At 48.6% G+C, this 19,258-nt stretch overlaps 8 protein-coding genes across 8 annotated transcripts; 3 read left to right on the top strand and 5 right to left on the bottom strand.

Annotated features, from left to right (window-relative positions):
* Positions 1-232: 232 nt before the first annotated feature.
* Positions 233-3,268, bottom strand: N7487_008545 (U3 snoRNA-associated protein UTP13; the record flags this gene model as incomplete). The annotated part of the gene is made up of 4 exons (XM_056876275.1): positions 233-1,605; positions 1,680-2,951; positions 3,004-3,031; positions 3,095-3,268. 4 exons carry the CDS (start codon positions 3,266-3,268, stop codon positions 233-235), a joined length of 2,847 nt encoding a protein of 948 aa, XP_056728463.1.
* Positions 3,269-3,600: 332 nt separating this feature from the next.
* N7487_008546 (uncharacterized protein) lies at positions 3,601-6,520 on the top strand (the record flags this gene model as incomplete). Its single annotated transcript, XM_056876276.1, has 4 exons — positions 3,601-3,636; positions 3,890-4,246; positions 4,318-4,553; positions 4,606-6,520. 4 exons carry the CDS (start codon positions 3,601-3,603, stop codon positions 6,518-6,520), a joined length of 2,544 nt encoding a protein of 847 aa, XP_056728464.1.
* A 623-nt stretch (positions 6,521-7,143) lies between these two features.
* Positions 7,144-9,027, bottom strand: N7487_008547 (ubiquitin carboxyl-terminal hydrolase family protein; the record flags this gene model as incomplete). Its single annotated transcript, XM_056876277.1, has 2 exons — positions 7,144-8,309; positions 8,373-9,027. 2 exons carry the CDS (start codon positions 9,025-9,027, stop codon positions 7,144-7,146), a joined length of 1,821 nt encoding a protein of 606 aa, XP_056728465.1.
* Positions 9,028-9,204: 177 nt separating this feature from the next.
* pre1 (proteasome core particle subunit beta 4) lies at positions 9,205-10,446 on the bottom strand (the record flags this gene model as incomplete). The annotated part of the gene is made up of 5 exons (XM_056876278.1): positions 9,205-9,452; positions 9,511-9,634; positions 9,708-9,957; positions 10,012-10,169; positions 10,220-10,446. 5 exons carry the CDS (start codon positions 10,444-10,446, stop codon positions 9,375-9,377), a joined length of 837 nt encoding a protein of 278 aa, XP_056728466.1. The 3' UTR covers positions 9,205-9,374.
* A 55-nt stretch (positions 10,447-10,501) lies between these two features.
* N7487_008549 (ribosomal RNA-processing protein RRP9) lies at positions 10,502-12,322 on the top strand (the record flags this gene model as incomplete). The annotated part of the gene is made up of 1 exon (XM_056876279.1): positions 10,502-12,322. One exon carries the CDS (start codon positions 10,502-10,504, stop codon positions 12,320-12,322), a length of 1,821 nt encoding a protein of 606 aa, XP_056728467.1.
* A 967-nt stretch (positions 12,323-13,289) lies between these two features.
* On the bottom strand, positions 13,290-15,218 carry N7487_008550 (uncharacterized protein; the record flags this gene model as incomplete). The annotated part of the gene is made up of 4 exons (XM_056876280.1): positions 14,993-15,218; positions 14,810-14,929; positions 14,655-14,747; positions 13,290-14,585 (listed from the first exon to the last, which is right to left on the bottom strand). Exons 1-4 carry the CDS (start codon positions 15,086-15,088, stop codon positions 13,290-13,292), a joined length of 1,605 nt encoding a protein of 534 aa, XP_056728468.1. The 5' UTR covers positions 15,089-15,218.
* Positions 15,219-16,154: 936 nt separating this feature from the next.
* N7487_008551 (uncharacterized protein) lies at positions 16,155-16,475 on the bottom strand (the record flags this gene model as incomplete). The annotated part of the gene is made up of 1 exon (XM_056876281.1): positions 16,155-16,475. One exon carries the CDS (start codon positions 16,473-16,475, stop codon positions 16,155-16,157), a length of 321 nt encoding a protein of 106 aa, XP_056728469.1.
* Positions 16,476-17,703: 1,228 nt separating this feature from the next.
* On the top strand, positions 17,704-18,382 carry N7487_008552 (coiled-coil-helix-coiled-coil-helix domain-containing protein; the record flags this gene model as incomplete). Its single annotated transcript, XM_056876282.1, is given in 4 exon segments — positions 17,704-17,774; positions 18,011-18,118; positions 18,265-18,292; positions 18,308-18,382. The coding sequence occupies 4 exon segments, from the start codon at positions 17,704-17,706 to the stop codon at positions 18,380-18,382; spliced, it is 282 nt and encodes a 93-aa protein (XP_056728470.1).
* Positions 18,383-19,258: the final 876 nt, after the last annotated feature.

Consider the following 19,258-nt stretch of genomic DNA (forward strand, 5'->3'; position numbering starts at 1 on the left):
GATTCCTGCTTCTGCTTTGGAGCTACATATTCCTTTCCTAGTTATTTTACCGTGAGACTCAACCAAAAAGAGATACCCTGAATAATCAAAATATGGCTTTGGCGAAAGAACACTTTCCATGATACACTGTTCAATTCTATAAAGAGATGGCTTTTATCCTTCCCACCCATGGTACTCCAAGAACGAAAGCGCCAAATTCAATGTACAAACAAGGCAAAAGACTAAAGCCAGACTATGCTTCCAACATAATAACGTCCTTCTCATGCTCTTCCTCGTCATTGACATCGCCCACAGTCAAATCACGCAGCCCACCGAGTCCAACACCACCATCCATCTCACCAAGAACCCACTCAACAAGGTAGCTGTCATCGACCAGCTCCTCAACTCGCTTGTAGTGTCTCTCAGTGTACGCAGCCAGTGCCTGCAGGATATCCTTCAGACCAGCCGCAGCACGACCATCCTTTCCGCGGACGGACTGAGTCGCAAGCTCCACGAAAGTAGACGCGGGATAAGAGCGGAACAGGGCATACAGGATACGCTGTGAGACGCGTGAGGTGCGGGCATTGGTATTCCAGTCCCGGAGACGGAGCAGGAGAGTGCGCAGATTGGCAGGGTCCAAGTTCTGCAGGACTTCGTCGATGGACGGGTTTCCGGACAGACTGGTTGCAGCACGCTCGCGGTCCTCGGCAGGGAGGGTTGGGTCATCTGCGGCGTTGATGGCGGAGGTGAAGAGCGAGAGAAGTCTACCCGGGTGGTTGAGTTGCAGGGCCAGAGTGATGGCTTCACGGTAGGCACCGGCACGGATATAGTTTTGCAGCTCTTGGTCCTGTTCGACGCGAGCAGAGCTGGCGTTGACAGCGGCTGTGTAGGTGGATGATGTAGTATCAGTCCAGAAGGTGACCGTTGCGTCGGCGGAACCAGAAGCAATGGCATAAGGAGTGGTGTTGAGCTTGGAGGAGGTTGGCTTCACGTCTGCGCGTGAGCCGGATGGGGTTGGGCTGGCAAGTGCCCAGACTCGGTCGATGTGGTTGTCCAGGGTGGTTTCCAGCTCGCCTGTGTAGGGGGACCAGATCTTGACGAGACCGTCTGCGGCGGCGGAGGCGATAAGGGGACGGTCCTGAATGGCGTTTTTGCGTGCTGTTGCGGCCTCTTCGTCATCCTCATCATCGTCAATTTGGTTGTTCGAGACCTGCGGAGGTGGGAGCCAGAGGACTTTGAGAACACTGTTGGTGTGGCCCTCGAAAGTCAAGAGACAGCTGTAGTCAGACAGACTCCACAGTTTGACGGTCTTGTCACCAGAGCCTGTGACTGCTAGGCCGCGGCTAGTGCTGGTACGTGAATCTGAGTTGATAATCGGTGTGCCTTGTGGGGCGAATCGCACCGACCACACACCTCGCTTGTGGCCACGGAGGACACCTACCGACGAGCCTTCGTCGGCGGCCCAGATCTTCACAGTGCGATCTTGCGATGCTGAGGCGAACAGTTCAGATGTGGAATCGATATCAATGGCATTGATATCCTTTTCGTGAGCCTTGCGAGTATAGATGGCCTTAGGATAGTGTGGTTTTTCTCCTGTCAGGGGGCTAACTTGCTTGTATCCCATCGCTTGATTGTGCGATCTTGCGAGCCAGTAATTAAGAATGCCGGCGGGTGGTTCAAAGGGTCATTATATGCGGCACTGCCAACAGGAGGTGGCACGCGTGGAAGGGCGATTGCTCCCAACGATTCAGCGTGACCGGTGAAAATAGCAAAGCAAGTATAAGAGGAGGTCTTCGGGTCAATACGCCAAAGACGGGCTGTATTGTCTTTAGCGCCAGTGGCTAGCCAGTGTCCTGACCAATCTGCATCGATGCAAATGATAATATCGTCGTGGCCTTCCAGATGTGTGACATCAGCACCAAAGTACTCTTCTCCTTGATTTGAGGGTCGGTCTTCTGAGGGAGCAACCGAAACTACACGAATACTCTCGGTGTTTGTGGCCAAAGCAAGCATCGATCGATCTGGTCCAATGTAAGCCAGGTCAATGATCTCGTCGTCATTGCCGGAGATGCGGCGGATAATCGCCAAAGGCTCCAAAGTTGACCCCGGCTTATAATCAGACAACGACTCGAGCGAGTGGAGGCGGAGAGTCTGATCTGCATGAACGGTAAGGACAAAAGGCAAGCCGGGCGAATACTGGATAGCCACGACGCTTTCGAACTCCTCTCCAGCCTCTTGTTCCTCTGTGATCTCACTTCCACGGTTGCAGTCCCAAACTCGCAGTTTGCCATTTTCTCCGCCAATAACGCACAGCCCGCTATCCGCAATGAAAGCGGCGGCTTCCACGCTCTCCAAAACAGGAATGATTCTGCGAGTCTTCCAAGTACGCGCATCCCAGACGATGACAGTCTTGTCTCGACTGGCTGAAATCAATGCGTTCTCTGACGGAGAAAAGGACAAACTGCGAACAAGTGAAACATGTGACTCGAGCGACGCAATGGACTTTCTCTTGTGTAGATCCCATACACGCATTTTGCCATCTTCACTGCCAGATGCTAGACGGAATCCTGCGGTGGAACCCGTACGGGCAGAGCCCTCCATTTCTTCATCATCATAATCCCCCGTAGCCTGTTGCTTAGACTTGTTCTTCTTGGATGACTTGGCATCGCTGTCGGCGCTAGGAACCTCGAAAAAGCAAAGCGCAGAAATGACACCACCATGACCATGGAAAGTGTGAGTGACAAAACCGCCTCTAATGTCCCAGACCTTGATTGAGCCATCGGCACCTCCAGTGGCGAGAAGTGTACCAGTAGGGTCAACAGAAATGGTCACAACGGGGGCTGTGTGAGGCTTGAGGGTTCGGAGAAGTTTTGCTTCGATGGTCTGGGAGGTCTCGTCGAAAGTCGAGAGGCCGTAAATTCGCATGGACATCGAGCGTGAGCAGACAATAGCGTGTGAGGCAGAAGGCGTGACTAGGCAAAGTGTCAGTGTTTTATTCTTATTCCTAGGGCATACAATACTCACTGGCTAAACCTGTGACAATTTCTCCATCCTGTAGCGTTTATTTGGTTAGCACTTTGCAATTGACGAATATGTCAAAGGCGACAAAACATACCCCCTCTAGGCTAGTAAGCTGATTACCAGTCTCCAAATCGACGATCAAGGCATCTTCGCCCACGCAGCTCAGCAAGATGCGCCCACTGGCATCCAGCGCCGTGCTACCGCCTGTGTAAATGGGGCGGAGCGTGCGGGACGCCTCGAATGTGGTTTTGACGATAGCTTTCGACATGACTCTATAATATCTCGGCGTAAAAAAGTAGAATTTAGCACGCCATTGGCCAGTCGAAGAGCCGTAGAGATTGAACGATCGCAAAAAACGGCAGCTCGAGCGGGCAACTTTTTTTGATGTTTGCACTGTTTGTTTGGTGATAAGATATGGCTCGTGCCTCAGGCCAAGTGTATTCGCATAACCACAGGTGTACCTTCTTCAACTATTGTGCTTTCATCTGATTATTGTTCATCGCTTGTTACTTTTGATTCCACAGGTTCTGGCAGAGTTTCTATTAATTATGCACCAGAAGGCGATGTGACTACACCAATAGCCCAGTGACCTCGCATGATATGGGTCGACAGGCTTATTTGAACCGGCTCGCTTTGGTAAGCACCATCTTTTTACGCGCGAACTTCCCCTATATTTGCAGTTGTCATATCTTGAGTCTATGGAATGTGACAATGGATTATGCTTTATCTTGGGAAGCCTAAGGTCTTCTGAAACCGAACAAGTTACCACCTGGCCCTGTCCCATTGCTTCTATCCTGATAATACAAACCATCCTGAACGCGTCTTGCCAGGCATGATTAATTGAGCGTAGTTATAAATCGGATAGGATATCATATTAACTGATTTCAAGGGCCGGTCCCCCTACGAAGCTCCCGACAACGCGGCGGTTGACCCCTCCACTCCAGTCCGACGAATCTCCAACGTCCATGCGGACGATTATATGCAGCAATATGATACTCGAGGGCACCCTGTTAATCCCGAGTCCAGAACCCTCGGGAAAGAACTCCGGAGAGCAAAGAATGATATCCTCTCAACAATGGGGATTGTCGTCAGTGGAGAAGACCGAAACTCTACTATCCCCAATGAACAACAAAAGATCAACCAGATTGCGAGTGAAAATGACTTTGGACTTGTCATAACAACTCTCGATCAACTGTTCATCTTTTTCGGCACTTGGTGGACCTCCTCAGTCACTGGTCGAGTACAGGTAAATGCAATACCGATTACTCTAGGATCCATGGATGTTGATTGAGCTGACATTTGAAACTTGGCGTTCAGACTTACCGGCATTATGCGCATTCCGCGTTGCTCGGTGTCATACAGTCTGAGAGAGACACCGCAGGAATCCTTAACTTCTATTTTTCGGGAATCCCTGCCTGGGCAATGTCAAGTGGGTTGGCTATAGCTCGTGAAACCCCGCTGAAACGGGTGTTTGTCTCTCTCCGGGACTACGCTCAGTCTTTGACCGGCGACTCACTCGGTGTTCGTTCTCTTTTCGGACTTCTATATACAGGGTGAGTATATTTTATGCGTTCAAATAAACAAAATAACTAATTATGAATAAAGGGCGAGAAATGCTGTGCTCATGCTGTCTATGGAGTTCTACATGTACTCCACACTCCAATCTCTTTCCCTTGTTTCTCCATATGGGATCCCCGGCGCGCAACTTTTGCTTCCCTTCAGCAGAGGATCTTTGCTACAGCTGCCACCCTTGCCCACTGATTTCTCCCCTCACTCTCTGGGGAATACTCTTGTGCAATTGTTAACCTCTCCTGGCGTTTTAGTCTTCCTCTATGGGTACTACTTGCGGCCGGAGCTTGAGGAACGTATCTATCGGTTGATCAGACGACACCTTCCAAAGCCAGCTCTTCCTGACGAACTCTCAGTCCGCGTTGCCTTTGAAGAAAACCTGATAGAGTGGGTGGTGCCCACCCTGGGCCGCAGATCAGACGAAGAATTATATCGCAGCTCACTCCCACTACTCGAAGATATCAAGTTCGAACTGTCCACTTTTCGCAGATGGGTATCATCCCTTTTTGGACTAAGATCGAATCAATTGTCAGAGAAGCAAGCCCTCCAGTCCTTTAGTGACGAGAGGATTCAAAATCTACGCAATTCGATTGATTTGTTGCAAAATGAACTTGACGGGATCCAACACACCCCCGATGGTGAAGAGGGACTAAGTGACCCCGTGCCTAGGCCACCGGGAATCACTCCTGATGCCCAGGTTTCTGCTCTTGCATCACGAGAACGACCACGCCCAGGGGAAGCAAGTCGACCCACGCATTTGTCTCAGGCAGAATCAGTTATTGGGTTGAATCAGGTGCTTACAAATGAAAATCGTATGTCTCAATCGCCTGGGGAAATGAGCAATGACTATTTCTCTGAGATAGCTACTGCTGGACAAACAAGTCGTCTCTCGGCCATTTCAACACCGCAGGACCAAACAGCCCCTTTGCAAAATGGTGAGGATTTCGCTACGGACCAGCAGAGCTCGCGATCTAATACCCTCTTTTCTCGGTCATCATCACCAGAAACATCACCTCCTACGTCGCCTCGCGTAAGAGCGTCCTTGATTCACCAGAGCTCCGACGTTATCACGATGCAGCTTGAGTTGATGGGTAATCGAAACCGTCACCCGCAAATCCAACCTCCAAGTCCTGCCCAACTGACTGCACTAACGCGCAATAATGTGTCAGGGTCAAATACAAACCCAGACACCATGGACAGACGATCCATAGCCGAGTTCCTCGAAGCTCTGATCCTAAGCCAAGCCCAGCGCCAGGCCCAGCAGCCTCTAGCAGCAGCAGATACGGACGGCCTCTCAAGTATCACGGCCGGGCCATCCAATGCTACCCCGCAAGACTTGGGTGCCCCTGAATTAGACCCTCAAATTCCGGCCCCAGAAACCCAAGCCACCGATGCTCCAACTTTAGAGTCCATCGAGGAAGCGCTAGGGTCCATCGTTCCAAACATTCTCCCAGATGGCGTGGAAGAACCAAATGACGAAGAGCCCTCCAATGAAAACCCTGTCGCAGACGCAGATCATAATGAAGACACCCAACCCGACACTCTCGTGCAGCCAATTCTACCCTCTTCCCTGATTCCTGGGCAATTGACAAACACATTGTCTCAAGTCCACCGCGTCACCCTTCTTTCAGCATACCCAGTGGACTCTCTCGCATCTCACCTCGCCGCTGCAATTAGCGGCATCATACTCGCACCGCTAGAAGCACTCTACCTTCGTTCATTGACCCGGTCCTGGATTATATCTCACCCTTCCTCCGTAACACGTCTCTCAGATATCCATCCGTTGGGTCTTTGGTTTGGCGGAAGAACTTGGCCAGATATATGGGCATATTCCTGCCGGCTCGTGCTCATGAGAGGAATGCAAGTTGCGATGAGAGCGGGGATTTGGGGGTTCCTGGTGGGCTCAACGATGAGGATAGGGAGAAAATTCTGCGGCTGGGGAACTTTGTGATGAATACTTGTTTCTTTTAGCCGGTTCAGTACCTAGGCCACTCTACCAGCCACTCTACCATATGTCCTCTATTTCTTCTGTAGTTCCAGTGGTTCAATGGAGGAAGTACGAACGCGCGCGGTTTCCCACTACGGGTTCAGATGTTATTATCAATCACCTCCTAAATATTTGTTAGTCGGTAATTCAACGTGGGTGTGATTATAAGAATCGCTTACCTTAACCACTCAGCGACGCTTGCCGGACATAGATTTAATTGCAGTCTCACATACTTCACACATCTATATGAGCTTCTATAGTTATAACCGGTTACATGGTAACTGTAATCCACATAACTAACTAGTCAGTTAGGCAGCGATAGGCACAAATGTACGTTGGCAATCGTTTCCCCTTTTAGAATCCCGCTAGTACATAGCCAGGCTGCAAAACATAGCGGGCGTTGTCTTTCTATATCTTTCATCTTCTAATGCAGCATTTGCGCCCTTTTTACTGTACAGTGGAAGATATCGAACAAACAAAAGCATAATTTCGTCATTATTTGATGGTACATTGCTCAAAAATAAAAACGTAGAAGACAATAGGAAGTTTGAAGTCCAAGCCAACTCCCCAGGTGTAGCCATCTCAGATCATGCACGTCCCTTTCCTTTGTTCCCTGGCACCTTTCGCCGCTCCCAGACCATAAGATATCCCTCACGAGTGAATAGCGTCTCGCTTTCCGCACGCTTGACGAACAAATCCTGAATCTCAAGCCACTCCGGGCCCTGCTGCTGCTTCTCTGTGGAACCGCCGTTTTTGGCGCGAGTGTTCTCGGCCTCCATGGCTTTATCATGTAATTGGACAAGCCACGACACCTTCTCGCTGCCACCACCGGCCCCGCTGGAGGAACCACCAGCTCCTGACGCAGCATTGACGCCCTTATCCACGGCGTCATCCATTGCACCGGGGGCGGCTATGGCAGGGTCGAGGATGATGTTTGCGACCAGGTCGTAGAGGATTGGCTCTCCGGGTGGACAAATATTAGGATTTGGCTCGACATAGGGGGACATATCCAAGTTGTGCGGAGAAGGGAAGGTGACGATGGTTGGGTTTCGCTCAGAGACAAAGCGGTTCTTGCTGAAGCGCTTGACGTGGAAGAAAAGGTAAGGAGGAAGAGGGTGGAGGAGGCGGTGTCGGACACGGTGAGCCAGTTTCTCTGACGCCGTGTAACCGTTATATTTGTTCAAGAGGGTAGTCAAGGGAACCTGGGGGATGCTCGACTCCCGATTGGCAGATTGGAAGAGGGGTGTAGGGGGTAGATCCAGTGTGAGGATAAGGAAAGGAGTAACCTGGCTATTGATTGTGCCAGATTCAGTAAATACTAAACGGGCATTTTGGGTGTCGGAGTGAGCGGTGATAGCTTGGCTTTCAATCCGTACGCGGCCCTGGAACGCTGCATGAACAACACTTGTGGGGGTTGGTGAAGGCTTCTTGGACCCTCCTAAGGCGAGGTGCAGGCAGTTTAGGAACCAAGACAAGAATTCCACAGGATCTGCCTGGTTTGTGAGAGTAAAACGTTTCGAGGATCGTACCGCAATCTCCTGTAGTAACTCGTGTGGAGACACATGTGACCGGAACGCCTTAGGGTTCCATAGCTTGCGCACCAGTGTGCTGAAACGAAGAATGATCTCTGGTGTACCTGGCGTAGGGAACTCGTGGAGGAGGAAGAAATTGCGAATAGGCAAAACATGTGCCAGTAATTGAGCTACTACATTGACGTAGTCGTTGGCTTTGATGTTGTTCATGCCCACAAAACCTGAAAAAGAAAGACAATTAGCCAAAATGAACCCTTCAATCTTATCCTGATACAGGCTCTTACCTGGTCTGTACCTCGACCCAGAAAGGTCCCAGGCATCATGCACTTCCTTGTCGAGCTTGACCACTTGGTTCTTTGTATAGTGTGGATCAACCACATACTTGATATCCTCCAAACTCTTGTTATTGACTTCATATCCCTCAGGCAAAACATAGACCTTCTTCGTGCCAATGTTGATGAAGACGTGGTGTCCAACTTCAAGGGCGTGAAAATAGGCATGCGATTTCGGACCGCGGCCCTGGAAGTATTTGCCGCAGACAAGACATGCGTACACATTGATATTTGACAGACTGATGGAGCACAGCTTCTCGAAGTCAAAATCTAGGATTTCCCGGTTAATCGTGTCGAGGTATAAGTCGCCGTAGCCTTCCATGGGAGCGATTTGCCGCTTCGGAGCGCTGAGTGCAGGTGCATCTTCGTCAATATCCGATAATCCAGAAGGGTCTTTTTCGCCCTCCTCGAGCTCCTCTCCTTCTATTTCAGCTGCTCCTTGGATATCCACACCATTGCGATCCTGTCTCGGCTCTTCGCCGCTCGATCGGTATGCTGCGCCGTTGAGAGAATCGTAATCATTGTCGTCCTCGACGCGCGCCTTTTTCGATACAGGTGAGCCAGAGAGGTCCTGCTCCAAAGGAAGCTCCGCTGGTCTTTTAGACATTGTGAGATGGTTTGGATCGAAAAGTTGGTGGTCCCGGATTTCTTGGAGTTCTTGACTTTCCCAGAGCTCGGGATGCGACTTAGTTGCAAACAAGTCAAACTCCCATGGTCACCAATGCCAAGCCGTATACGGAATAGGTACATTCTATACAAAATGGGGTTCATTCAGAGCACTGAGTTTATAGGGCTGTATTTGCCTATTATTTATTCAAGACTATCTAGTAATCTACTCTTTACTTGACTTCCAAGGTTGCTACAGCCTAAATCATGCCGACCGTTCGATTATCTCGGAATCAAAAGAAAAACGTCATAAGATGTGATACAACAAACGCCGTGGTATGTCGACCTTCAAGCACTCCGGACCACCTTATCGTTATCCACAGCGATCTCTTGCACACCATCCTTTGTCACAACCTTCACCAACATCTGCGAATAATTTTGTCAGAATAATGGCATTTGAGGATGACTTTCTAAAAGAACTTACCCCCTTGTAGTCAATTGGTAGTCTGCGCTTCAGCTCATCTGTGCACAGTGTGAGGAGCGCAAGGCCCTCCTCGAGGGAGCAGTCGGGATGGTGGTGTTTGTCAAGGATGGCGAGGCAGTAGTATCTAGCAGAGTCAGCATCAGTTATCTCTCGCCTGGACTTTCGTATCGTCCATCATCATGGGCCATGAAACATACTGGGCATAGCCGTGGGCAGCATATGGGAGGGGCGCAAGAGACGCTAGATAATCAACCCAGTAGAGATGAGGCTTCTCAGTGACCGGATCTATACCACCTAGCAGCAGGTTTACTGTGTAGGGACTCCGTGACCGCAGGCTGCGTGCCAATTCTCCCCGGACGAAATTAGCAACGGCGGAGGGGCTGAGTTCGGTGTCGTTGCGCATGCTGTAGAGTGCAGCGTTGGCTTGGATGTATTCGGCAAATTGAACTAACATAGGTAGCTCATTAGCATCTTGTTTATCTCATCGGAGAAGCTACATACCGGTATCTCCCGACTCGCCAGAGAAGGCCATCAATGTGTGCTTGTTCAACTGTCGTGTCTTATCATCTTCAGCCTTGAGGACTGTCGGGCCTCTCATTGCGGCCTTGGATGCAGCAAGAATGACGAAGTCCTTGCCGGCGATACCCAAAAGAACCTCCCTAGCAACTGTTAGTGACCGTTTGTAGAAACCAGATTATCATAAACTTGCATGTTTGCGGTATGAGAGATAATAAAAAAAATAACAAGCAAGTAGATGATCAGAGAAGGCGAAGGGGAGTAGTGGTTAAGTGAGGAGGACCGCGCGGTGAGCTTGACGCCTGGAGCTCCCGTGAGGTCAGCTACCTGCTGAGTCAGCCGCCGCTTAGCGCTTTTTTTTTCTGCCAAAAAAAAGTTGAAGTTTTGATCTCCGCAGTCCGAGTCTTTCGAGAACGCCATATTCGATTTTTTTTATACAGAGATCAAGAACTGACAGGCTTGACAAAACGTCGCCATGTCGTCCTTTTTCACTGTACCCAATTCTCAGCGCAAGAGGAAGAGAGACGACCGCGCCGGAGCCCCAGGATCTAAAAAGCGAGGCGTAGACGCCAAAACCGACGGTGCTCGACGTACCAGAGAGAGAGAAGAATCAATCTCAGGCAGTGACTTGGATGAAGATGCCGCAATCGATACCGCAGAGTCAGGCGACGAAAGTGGATCGGACTCCGAAGATGGCGAAACTGCGGCGGATCGAAGATTGAAACTCGCTGAACGCTACCTGAGTAACATCCAAGAAGAAGTCGACGAGGCTGGATTTGATGCTGCGGATATCGACCGAGACTTGATTGCGGAGCGATTGAAGAAGGACATCGATGAATTCAAAGGACGGACGTTCCGTCAAATCGCTGCGAAACTATCCGTCCCCACGGCACCCCATTCCTTTTTCCGCTCAGATACCCAGTCGAACACTGCCATTGCAGTCCACCCCCCATTTATCTACATTGTTTCCAAGGATAAGACTTTGACCAAGTGGGAATTGGCTACACCCAGTGTACCAGGCTCTACAGAATCAACCGGCGATAATGATACTTCCAAGCGGCCTCCGCGCCCCCAGCGCAAGAAGCCCAAGCGTGTGAAGTACGCTCGTGGTATGCGCAAAGTTGGCGAATCAGGGGAGGACCAAGGACATACAGGAAGCATCATATCTGTTGCTGTCTCACCTTCTGGAAAATTCGTGGCCACCGGTGGAACGGACAATAAGCTTATCATCTGGGACGCAGAGACTTTGACGCCAAGCAAGACTTTCTTGCACCACAGAGACTCGGTTTGCAGCCTGTCTTTTGCACGCCATATCTCAACGATGAGTTCTGGAGAGCAGTTGTTCTCTGGCTCGTACGACCGCACAATTAAGACATGGTCCATCAGCGGAGCAGGCCACGCATATGTCGAAACACTCTTCGGCCACCAGGATCATGTCACCGGAGTTGCTGCCATGACCATTGACGAATGTGTCAGTGTTGGTGCTCGGGATCGCACCGCCCGCTTGTGGAAGGTTGTCGATGAAACACAGCTCGTGTTCCGTGGTGGCGCCTCCAGAAATGCCCCTTACCACGAGAGCAACATTGACTGCATTGCCCCCCTTCCACCCACTCACTTCGTCACTGGTTCGGATTCCGGCTCCCTGTGCCTTTGGTCGGTTCACAAGAAGAAGCCACTCTACACCGTCCGTCTTGCTCATGGCTTGGACCCAATCCCCCCTCTGAATGTGTTATCGCCCGAGACAGACGAGGCGACTGCCGCCCACAATACGCGCCACATGCGTCCCATGCCTCGCTGGATCACAGCACTCGCTACTCTACCGGGTACCGACGTTGTCCTCAGTGGCAGCTGGGACGGTTTCATCCGCGCATGGCGTGTCTCAGAGGATAAAAAGACACTTATCGCTCTGGGTCCCATTGGTGCAGGCCTACCCAGTACCGTGACACCACCAGACACACCCTCGCAGCAACTCAACCAGACTCTTGCTCTTGATGCCACCCCTGCGGCTGAACAAAAAGAGCCAGAGCCTTTGATTAAGGGTGTCATCAACGACATCGCGGTCTTCGAACGACGCCCCGAGTCTGATATGCCAGGTGCTGAATCAAAAAAGTCTGAGACTGAGCACGAACCTCGTGGTTTATCCATCATCGCCGCTGTCGGCAAGGAGCACCGATTGGCTCGCTGGAAGTGCTTCAACAACAATTTCCATGAAGGCCCCACCTCGGGAGGCCGCAATGGTGCTGTTGTCTTCGAAGTTCCGTTTGCTACTAATGACACCGTGAAGGCTGATGTATAAATTTTGTTCATAATCTTCTTGTCTCGATCTTGGTCATTGACCGAGTAAAATGGGGAGCGTTGCTCGGGGTCAGGTGTATTTGGAGTCACATCTGTGTATTTTACCATTTTTGCATATGTACCGGATTTCTTCGGTGCATTGAAGTATTCAATCATATCCCTATTTCAAGCAGCACTGTCCCTGAATAGTAAACCTCGTGATTAGGGTAAACGATCAGAAAAGCTGTATAGGTACATGTAGGTACCATGCTTTTATAACTTTGCTTCCATCCAATCTCCCAAGTTCGTTGTTTCAACAACCAATAGCCAAAAAAAAAAGTCATACGCTACGTCATATGGAGATGGTTGCTGGCTGTTCTTCTTGGTCTAATTTGCTTGTGAATAGGGTGTCCACCAGGTGGGTCATGGTAGATGCATTTTTTTACTTCAAATAGACCCGAGAATTGCCGTAGGTACATGTTATCAATTCAGACACAACGAATATTAGTAATAATACTATGAAGTAAGCCAGTACACTCAGCTAATTTGCGCTCTACTAGTTAGGTGAGAGAAGAGAATGAGAAGCAAGGACTTAACATAGTAGAGCCTGTGGGTTTTTCATGGATCTAATGACGAATTTCGTAGCCACAGTTTATTGAGTGCCAAGAGACTAGGTTCTTTGACTTCACTGGCAAGGGGCGATAAAAGATCAAGACTGAACCGAAGAAGGATAAGTAGGGGTATTCGTAGAGTACGGCTGAGCCGTTAAGGAAAAAAAAAACATGAAGATAGGATCAAGTCGTTGAAGGTATTGGAAGGAAAAAAGAGAAGAAAGCGGGAAAAGGTCGCTCTTTTAAAATGAAGACAAAACGCCAACCATGTCCACAGTCCTCTTATCATTACCCAAGCGCCGCGCTGAAGCCAAAACAAAACATTAAGAAGGGCAATAAAATGCGAAAGCAAATACCACGTCGGCGGTTGGAAGATTTCTAATATGGAGAGAATCTGGCACGTCGCCTCTGTGTAGTTCTTCTCACTGGACCGACAGGCTGATCTTCGTCGGAATCATCCAGGGTAATCGCATTGTTAGCAGTAGTCCCGTTATGGATGGAACGGCGCGCAGTAGATCTAGCGGGTCTAACAGGCGGCGAGGATTCCTCTTCCTCCGATGAGTCGGGAATTTCTTCAGGTGGAGGCCTCGCTGCAAGCCATGGAGCATCGCTGGGGGCTTGGAACCAGGGAGACTGGCGTGGATATTGTAGCCTAGCTTGACGAGGCGGTGCAGTTTGGATTGCGTCTTCATCAGATTCATCCGAGTCTTCCTCGACCATCTCTCTGTCGTCCGATACCCCTTCGTCTGATTCTCCTGGGATTTCTTGTTCCTCCTCTTCATCAGAGGCCTCGTCGTCAAAGTAAGGCGTGGTGTTTCTATAATTGAGCCCAAGCGGTATGGGACGGCGGTCACCTTCAGCATCATCCACAACGGTGCCGGTGGAATGGTCTGATTCCGATTCATACGTATCGCCACTGCCGAGACGGTCGACTTCATTTCCAATGAACGAACTCGTGGGCGGATGGTCGTTTTCAGCATCGATGAATGAGTCTGACTCGTCATACTCATTCTCCTCTTCCTCTTCCTCTTCCTCTTCTTCGTCGTATTCACTCCCATGGGTGTCACCTGAAGCGAAATAGTTGCCATGATCCACTGGGATCGGGAGCCCCATTGGGATCATACCAGGTCCATCCATCAAGTTTTCAAGCCGGTCGAAAATCTGCCGTCCAGCACCCGAGGGCCAGTTAGGGCGTCCAGAGATGTTAGGCCTCCCGTAATACTGAAGCGCAAAGTTGCCCCAAACGTCATCATGTTCATTGATGTCGCTGAAGTGGTCAGATTCCTCTGGCCCGCCCTCGGCCTCCTCCTCATCCGTACCATCATCGAGCGAGTCTAGGTCGGTCTCACTGAAGTCGGCTGATCCACTGTCATCTGTCTCCTCGGAGCCCGCCCGGTATCGATAGCCGCATCCTGCGCAATTGTCTCCTTCTAATTCCCAAGAGCAGACCGGACACCGAACCACTCCATCATCGATGTCAATGACAGGTTTGAGTGGGGGAGCTTTAGGCTTGAAAAGACCCCCGAACAAACCTCCCTCGGTTGGATGATTATTGGCCTTGTCCTGGTCTAGTCTTTCTGCTTCATCCCTTTGATTCTTTGAATGCTCTGTAGTCGTTTCCCCTTTATCTAAAAGCTCGGCTCGGCCTGTGAACATCTGAACAACGGCCCGAACCTGTAGCACGAGAGATACGTTAATATAATGAAACAAATTCAAGGTTGTTAAAAGACTGTTAAAGCTTACCAAATAAGCTGGGGCTGGTTGGGTTTTGACGGGTGCTCGGCAGTCCGGACATGTTCGCTTTGATCTTCCACCAGCAAACCATGAGGATAGACACTAAGTGAAGAGTTTTGGTCAGCTAACAGAATTAATAAAAGAGTAGAGTAGAACGGACTCACTGAGTAGCAGAAAGTGTGCCCGCAGGCGATAGTAAACGGTTCGTAAAGGGGACGGATGCATATACCACACTGTATCAGAGTGCGAATATCATCGACATGGCCTTGGAGGGTGTTGACCAGCTGTATAGCGCGCGTCAGTATCTAGTTCTTGGTCGCTTTAATCAGATGCGGGAATTGACTTACCCCCGATGCCTCGGCCCCAGAACCATTTCGAGCTGCCATTTTGACCTTCTGGGGCTCTTCAAGAGCTGTATTTTCCACCCTAGGGGCGTAGCCCATCAACCAGAGTGCGTTTAAGGCGTCTTGGGGTGAATGCGCGAGTGTCGACAGAATGCGGTGGGGGTCCCGGAAAGTAAAAGTTTCGCAAAGTGGCAGGGTGTGATCAACAAGTTTTCGCAGAGACAAACGCTAAGAAGTTAAAGAACGCTGCGAAGACAGCGTGACGGTCCGAGACCAAGAGAAAGGTACAAGGAGGAACAATAATATGATCCAGATTCTTCAAGTGAGAGGGCAGATGTTTTTGTGGCCTCAGGCAAGCAATCACATAATCATGAGGAAGGGGGCCCCAAGGAGCTTCGACCTGGCAACTTCAGACGTGACTTGTCACTTTCTTCTATCGATGTTCCTCATATGACATTCACTCATTTTAGACTTGTCGAACTTGCTTAAAGATCATTACTGTGAAAATAACCCGCATAAAAAGTGCGTACACCTCTTACGGGTGAAGGACTTTTGTATGTGAATGAAACCTCGAGATCTTACAACACAAAGACGTTGCCCGGTTTTTGACTTCACATTTCTTTCATTCCTAAACTGATACCAGGTAAGCCAACCACTTATTTTTATCTTCAATAGTATAGTCAATGAAGACATATTCGACCTCATTTACACAACTAGACCTTGCATCCACTGGTTCACTCACAGATCGTACATCATGCATCAGGACATTTAAAAAGAACCTATGCAACACAACTCAAGAGCTTTCAGGGCTTTTACGTCTCTGCCATCTGACTAATTTGGATGAATAGCCCTTAATTCCATAACACATAACACTATTCGATTGACTGCCTACTCTGCCTATATCTCTTGATATCTTCAATTTCTTATGCAAGGGAGGGGGGAAACGCCAAATCATCCATCCCCCCACCCTCAAAAAAAAAAAAAAAAAAAAAAAAAAAGATCCGTAAAGAATGGAAACCAGAATTAAACTGTTCAAAATCATTGATCATCTCATCATGAGTTCTTCAGAGCCATATTGTCAAGAGCAGGCTAAGTATTTGTAGCTTTCCTTGCACTGAGGTCTACTCTATAGCAGCACGGGGCTGTTCCTTATACCATTGCTGTTTCAGTCTCTCCGAGCGAGGATGAATGTCATCGAAATATCTGTCTGGACCTTGTCATCTTCAACAATCTCCTCGTCCATATGCTCCAGAAAATCGATGTGCTCGCGAATGAACATTTTGAGACTGGCCGTGTCGAATTGGCGCCTTGCTCTTTTCTGGTCCCACATGAACCGATTGGTGTCACGGAGCCGGTCCTGAAGCATCTCGAAGCGATAGTCCGCGAATTGATGATACAAGCCACCAACTATTGAGACGGGACGGATCGTCATGAGAACACTGTCATCCTTGATGGACGGCAACCGAGGGCGGAAAGATGTCACCATTGTAATCCGCTACGGTATACTATCGAATGGAAATTCAGACTTGTTTTGGATATCTATGGATACATAGACCTGCTTATCACAGGCAGTTTCGGCGCTATCTCTGTCGTGTCTGTGTAGCGGCCTCAGTGCCGTCCTCATATAGATGCAACTTGGAAGGACGGCTGGCACCGGTGATTCTACCTTTGACTCTTGTTTGGTTGAAGATACCCGAATCAATGCTTCCAGTATTTACCACTTTTTCTGAAATATGGAAGTATGTCACCTTTTCAGGGGGCCCGCGATGCACTATTCATCGACGCCTCTTCGGGTGACCATGTGATGCTTGCACAAACACGGCTATTGACACTAATCGAGGTTAGATAGTGAGTTCCACGGGTATCTAGAGAAGGCTAAGCGGGAAGTAAAATAATTATTGATAACAGGGCTGGGGCGTGTGGTCCTTGGGTTAATCCCGCGGCATTTTCATGCTACATGCGTCTCATTTGGTCTGGACTCTCAATATAGGCTGCCACTTGAGTTTGCATGTTTTTTTACTAACTACTCATGTAGGATTTACTCTACACTCACTGTCTGTAGAACCTAAGGATGGACCTTGATTTTAACGGCTTACTTATTGCTCAAACCTCGGCTTTATCGACCGACTCTGTGCGGTTGTAGTCTCGCATCTCTTATAGCATTTTATCGGACCACACAAGAAAATATATCTTTTAGGACTTCTAAACTAATGGTACTATTTTTGTCATAATCAAGCATTTTTGCTATCTTGGCAAGTGTATATACTTACTTTTATTTTCATATTATTTATCATGTATATGTTGTGAGGAACTAGGTAGTTAGTGCAATGTTCCTGAATATATATATAGATGGACTAGAAAGCTCAGCACTCTAAAATGGGGCCTTAGGCTAGTTTAGTGGGTTCGCGGATTAGACATAACCAAATGCTGCACCTATGTAGATGCTTCTAGAATAATATGAAACCCAACACCTCAACACAGTAGATAAAAAACATATTATACGGACCTCGGGACTTTGGGGTATGTTGGCCGATCTCCGCGCCAAGACTGCGGATCCCCAATTCTTCCTGTGTCCAACACTAACTTCTGCTCCAATCAACCTCCGCCTCCAATCTGATTTTCGAGGAACTCTCTGGCATTTTATTTTATTTGATTAATTCAATTACTTTAATTACCTCCTACAAAGTTAGGAGACTTACGAATTCACTGCACCCATGGCGGCTGAGTCAACCCAAGGAGACACTCACGACGAAGCGTGGAAGAAAGCGGAGAAGAAGTTTACACAGTATGTTTCAATGTTTCATCCTTCTACCCTTTTCTATGTTTGTCCACTCCCAAAATGTTATATGACGTTTATAAAGTCATCGGTGATCGCGTATGTGCTCCGCGGGATCATCATTACATGTACTATGCGGTCTTGAGAGCCATGCGTAGCAACACAGACTAGCCCGACGGTCGCATATTCATTGGGCTGAATACATGTGGTGTTTATCCATACTGATAGCTAACTCGCGATTTTAGTAAACATGCTAGCGAGTACTACGACCCATGCCAAGACTTCGCGGATCGGAGTCTTAAATGTATGAAACGGAATGCCTTTGAGCGCGAAATGTGCCATGATTATTTCCAGTATGTCAGAAAGAAATTATCATACCAACACCTTGACTTGCTCTCCTTGCTAAATACCTGGCTTTTGATCTATTTTTGGCCAGCCTATACAATATTGTCATGATTATAATATCTGAGCTTTCTCACTGACTGATGACCTTGTCTAGAGCTTATCGTGATTGCAAAAAGAACTGGGTAAGTTTAATGCAGAACTTTTCCGTTAACACCTCAATCACCTGTCTTGTGCAGATTTTGCATCCTACCCGCGAGATCCCTCGACTTTGATTCGATACGTGTCGGAGTATATTCGGTAGCTAACAAGGCACAGCTCACCCAGAAGAAAGCCTCTTTGACGCCTCAGCCCAAATGAGACATTTCCACTATCCCGGACTATGCTTACCAAAAATATCAACAACTTTCCTGGCTGGCAAAATCCATGGCATTCCCAAAGCAGTTGTTGCATGTGCTCTTTTATCAACCCAGCCTCCCAAACCCAAACCCTTAGCTTCTTTTACGTTCACTGATATGTGATAAGCATTCGAATTGCTGTCGGGCATTACGATCTTGCGAGGCTGGTAAAAAACACCATTTTTGGCAAGCCGAAAAGTTTTATGGTCCGGCGCTGACCTGTGAGATAACCGGCTTTCTCTTTCTGGAGCTGTTTCCCTGTGACCTGAATTTTATTGGCGTATCGCACTATCCTTGAAGTTAATTTAAGCCTGTATATTACCACTTTCATAACCTTGGAGTCTTATCTATCTTGTCCAGGTGTAGAGGTAGAGCTTCGGATCTTCATATCCAGTCGAATAAAAACCTCGGGATGCATATGAAACTAACTAAATGGGAACTATAACTATATATATGTGAGAACCTTCAAGGTTGCAGCCCTCGGAGGCCTCCTAGCAACCACGGATGTCTTAAGATTTTGATATGGCTTATTTATTGTTTTCAAGTGTGACTACTTATCCAATTAATACATATGAGCTATATTGTACACTGAACTATAAAGCATAGATCAAAACAGTTGACTAGCTTTTTCAAAGTCTCATCCATGTGATTTCTGTTTTTGAACCATGTGCATCAAAGTACATCAATGGCGCATAACTACGGCATACTTCAAATGTTGGTTTCTTGCCGGCAGTATGGTGCGGGGACTGATTG

This window comes from Penicillium crustosum (genome assembly GCF_028827405.1).
Source record: "Penicillium crustosum strain IBT 35664 chromosome Unknown utg000003l_segment0_segment0, whole genome shotgun sequence".
NCBI lineage: Eukaryota > Fungi > Ascomycota > Eurotiomycetes > Eurotiales > Aspergillaceae > Penicillium > Penicillium crustosum.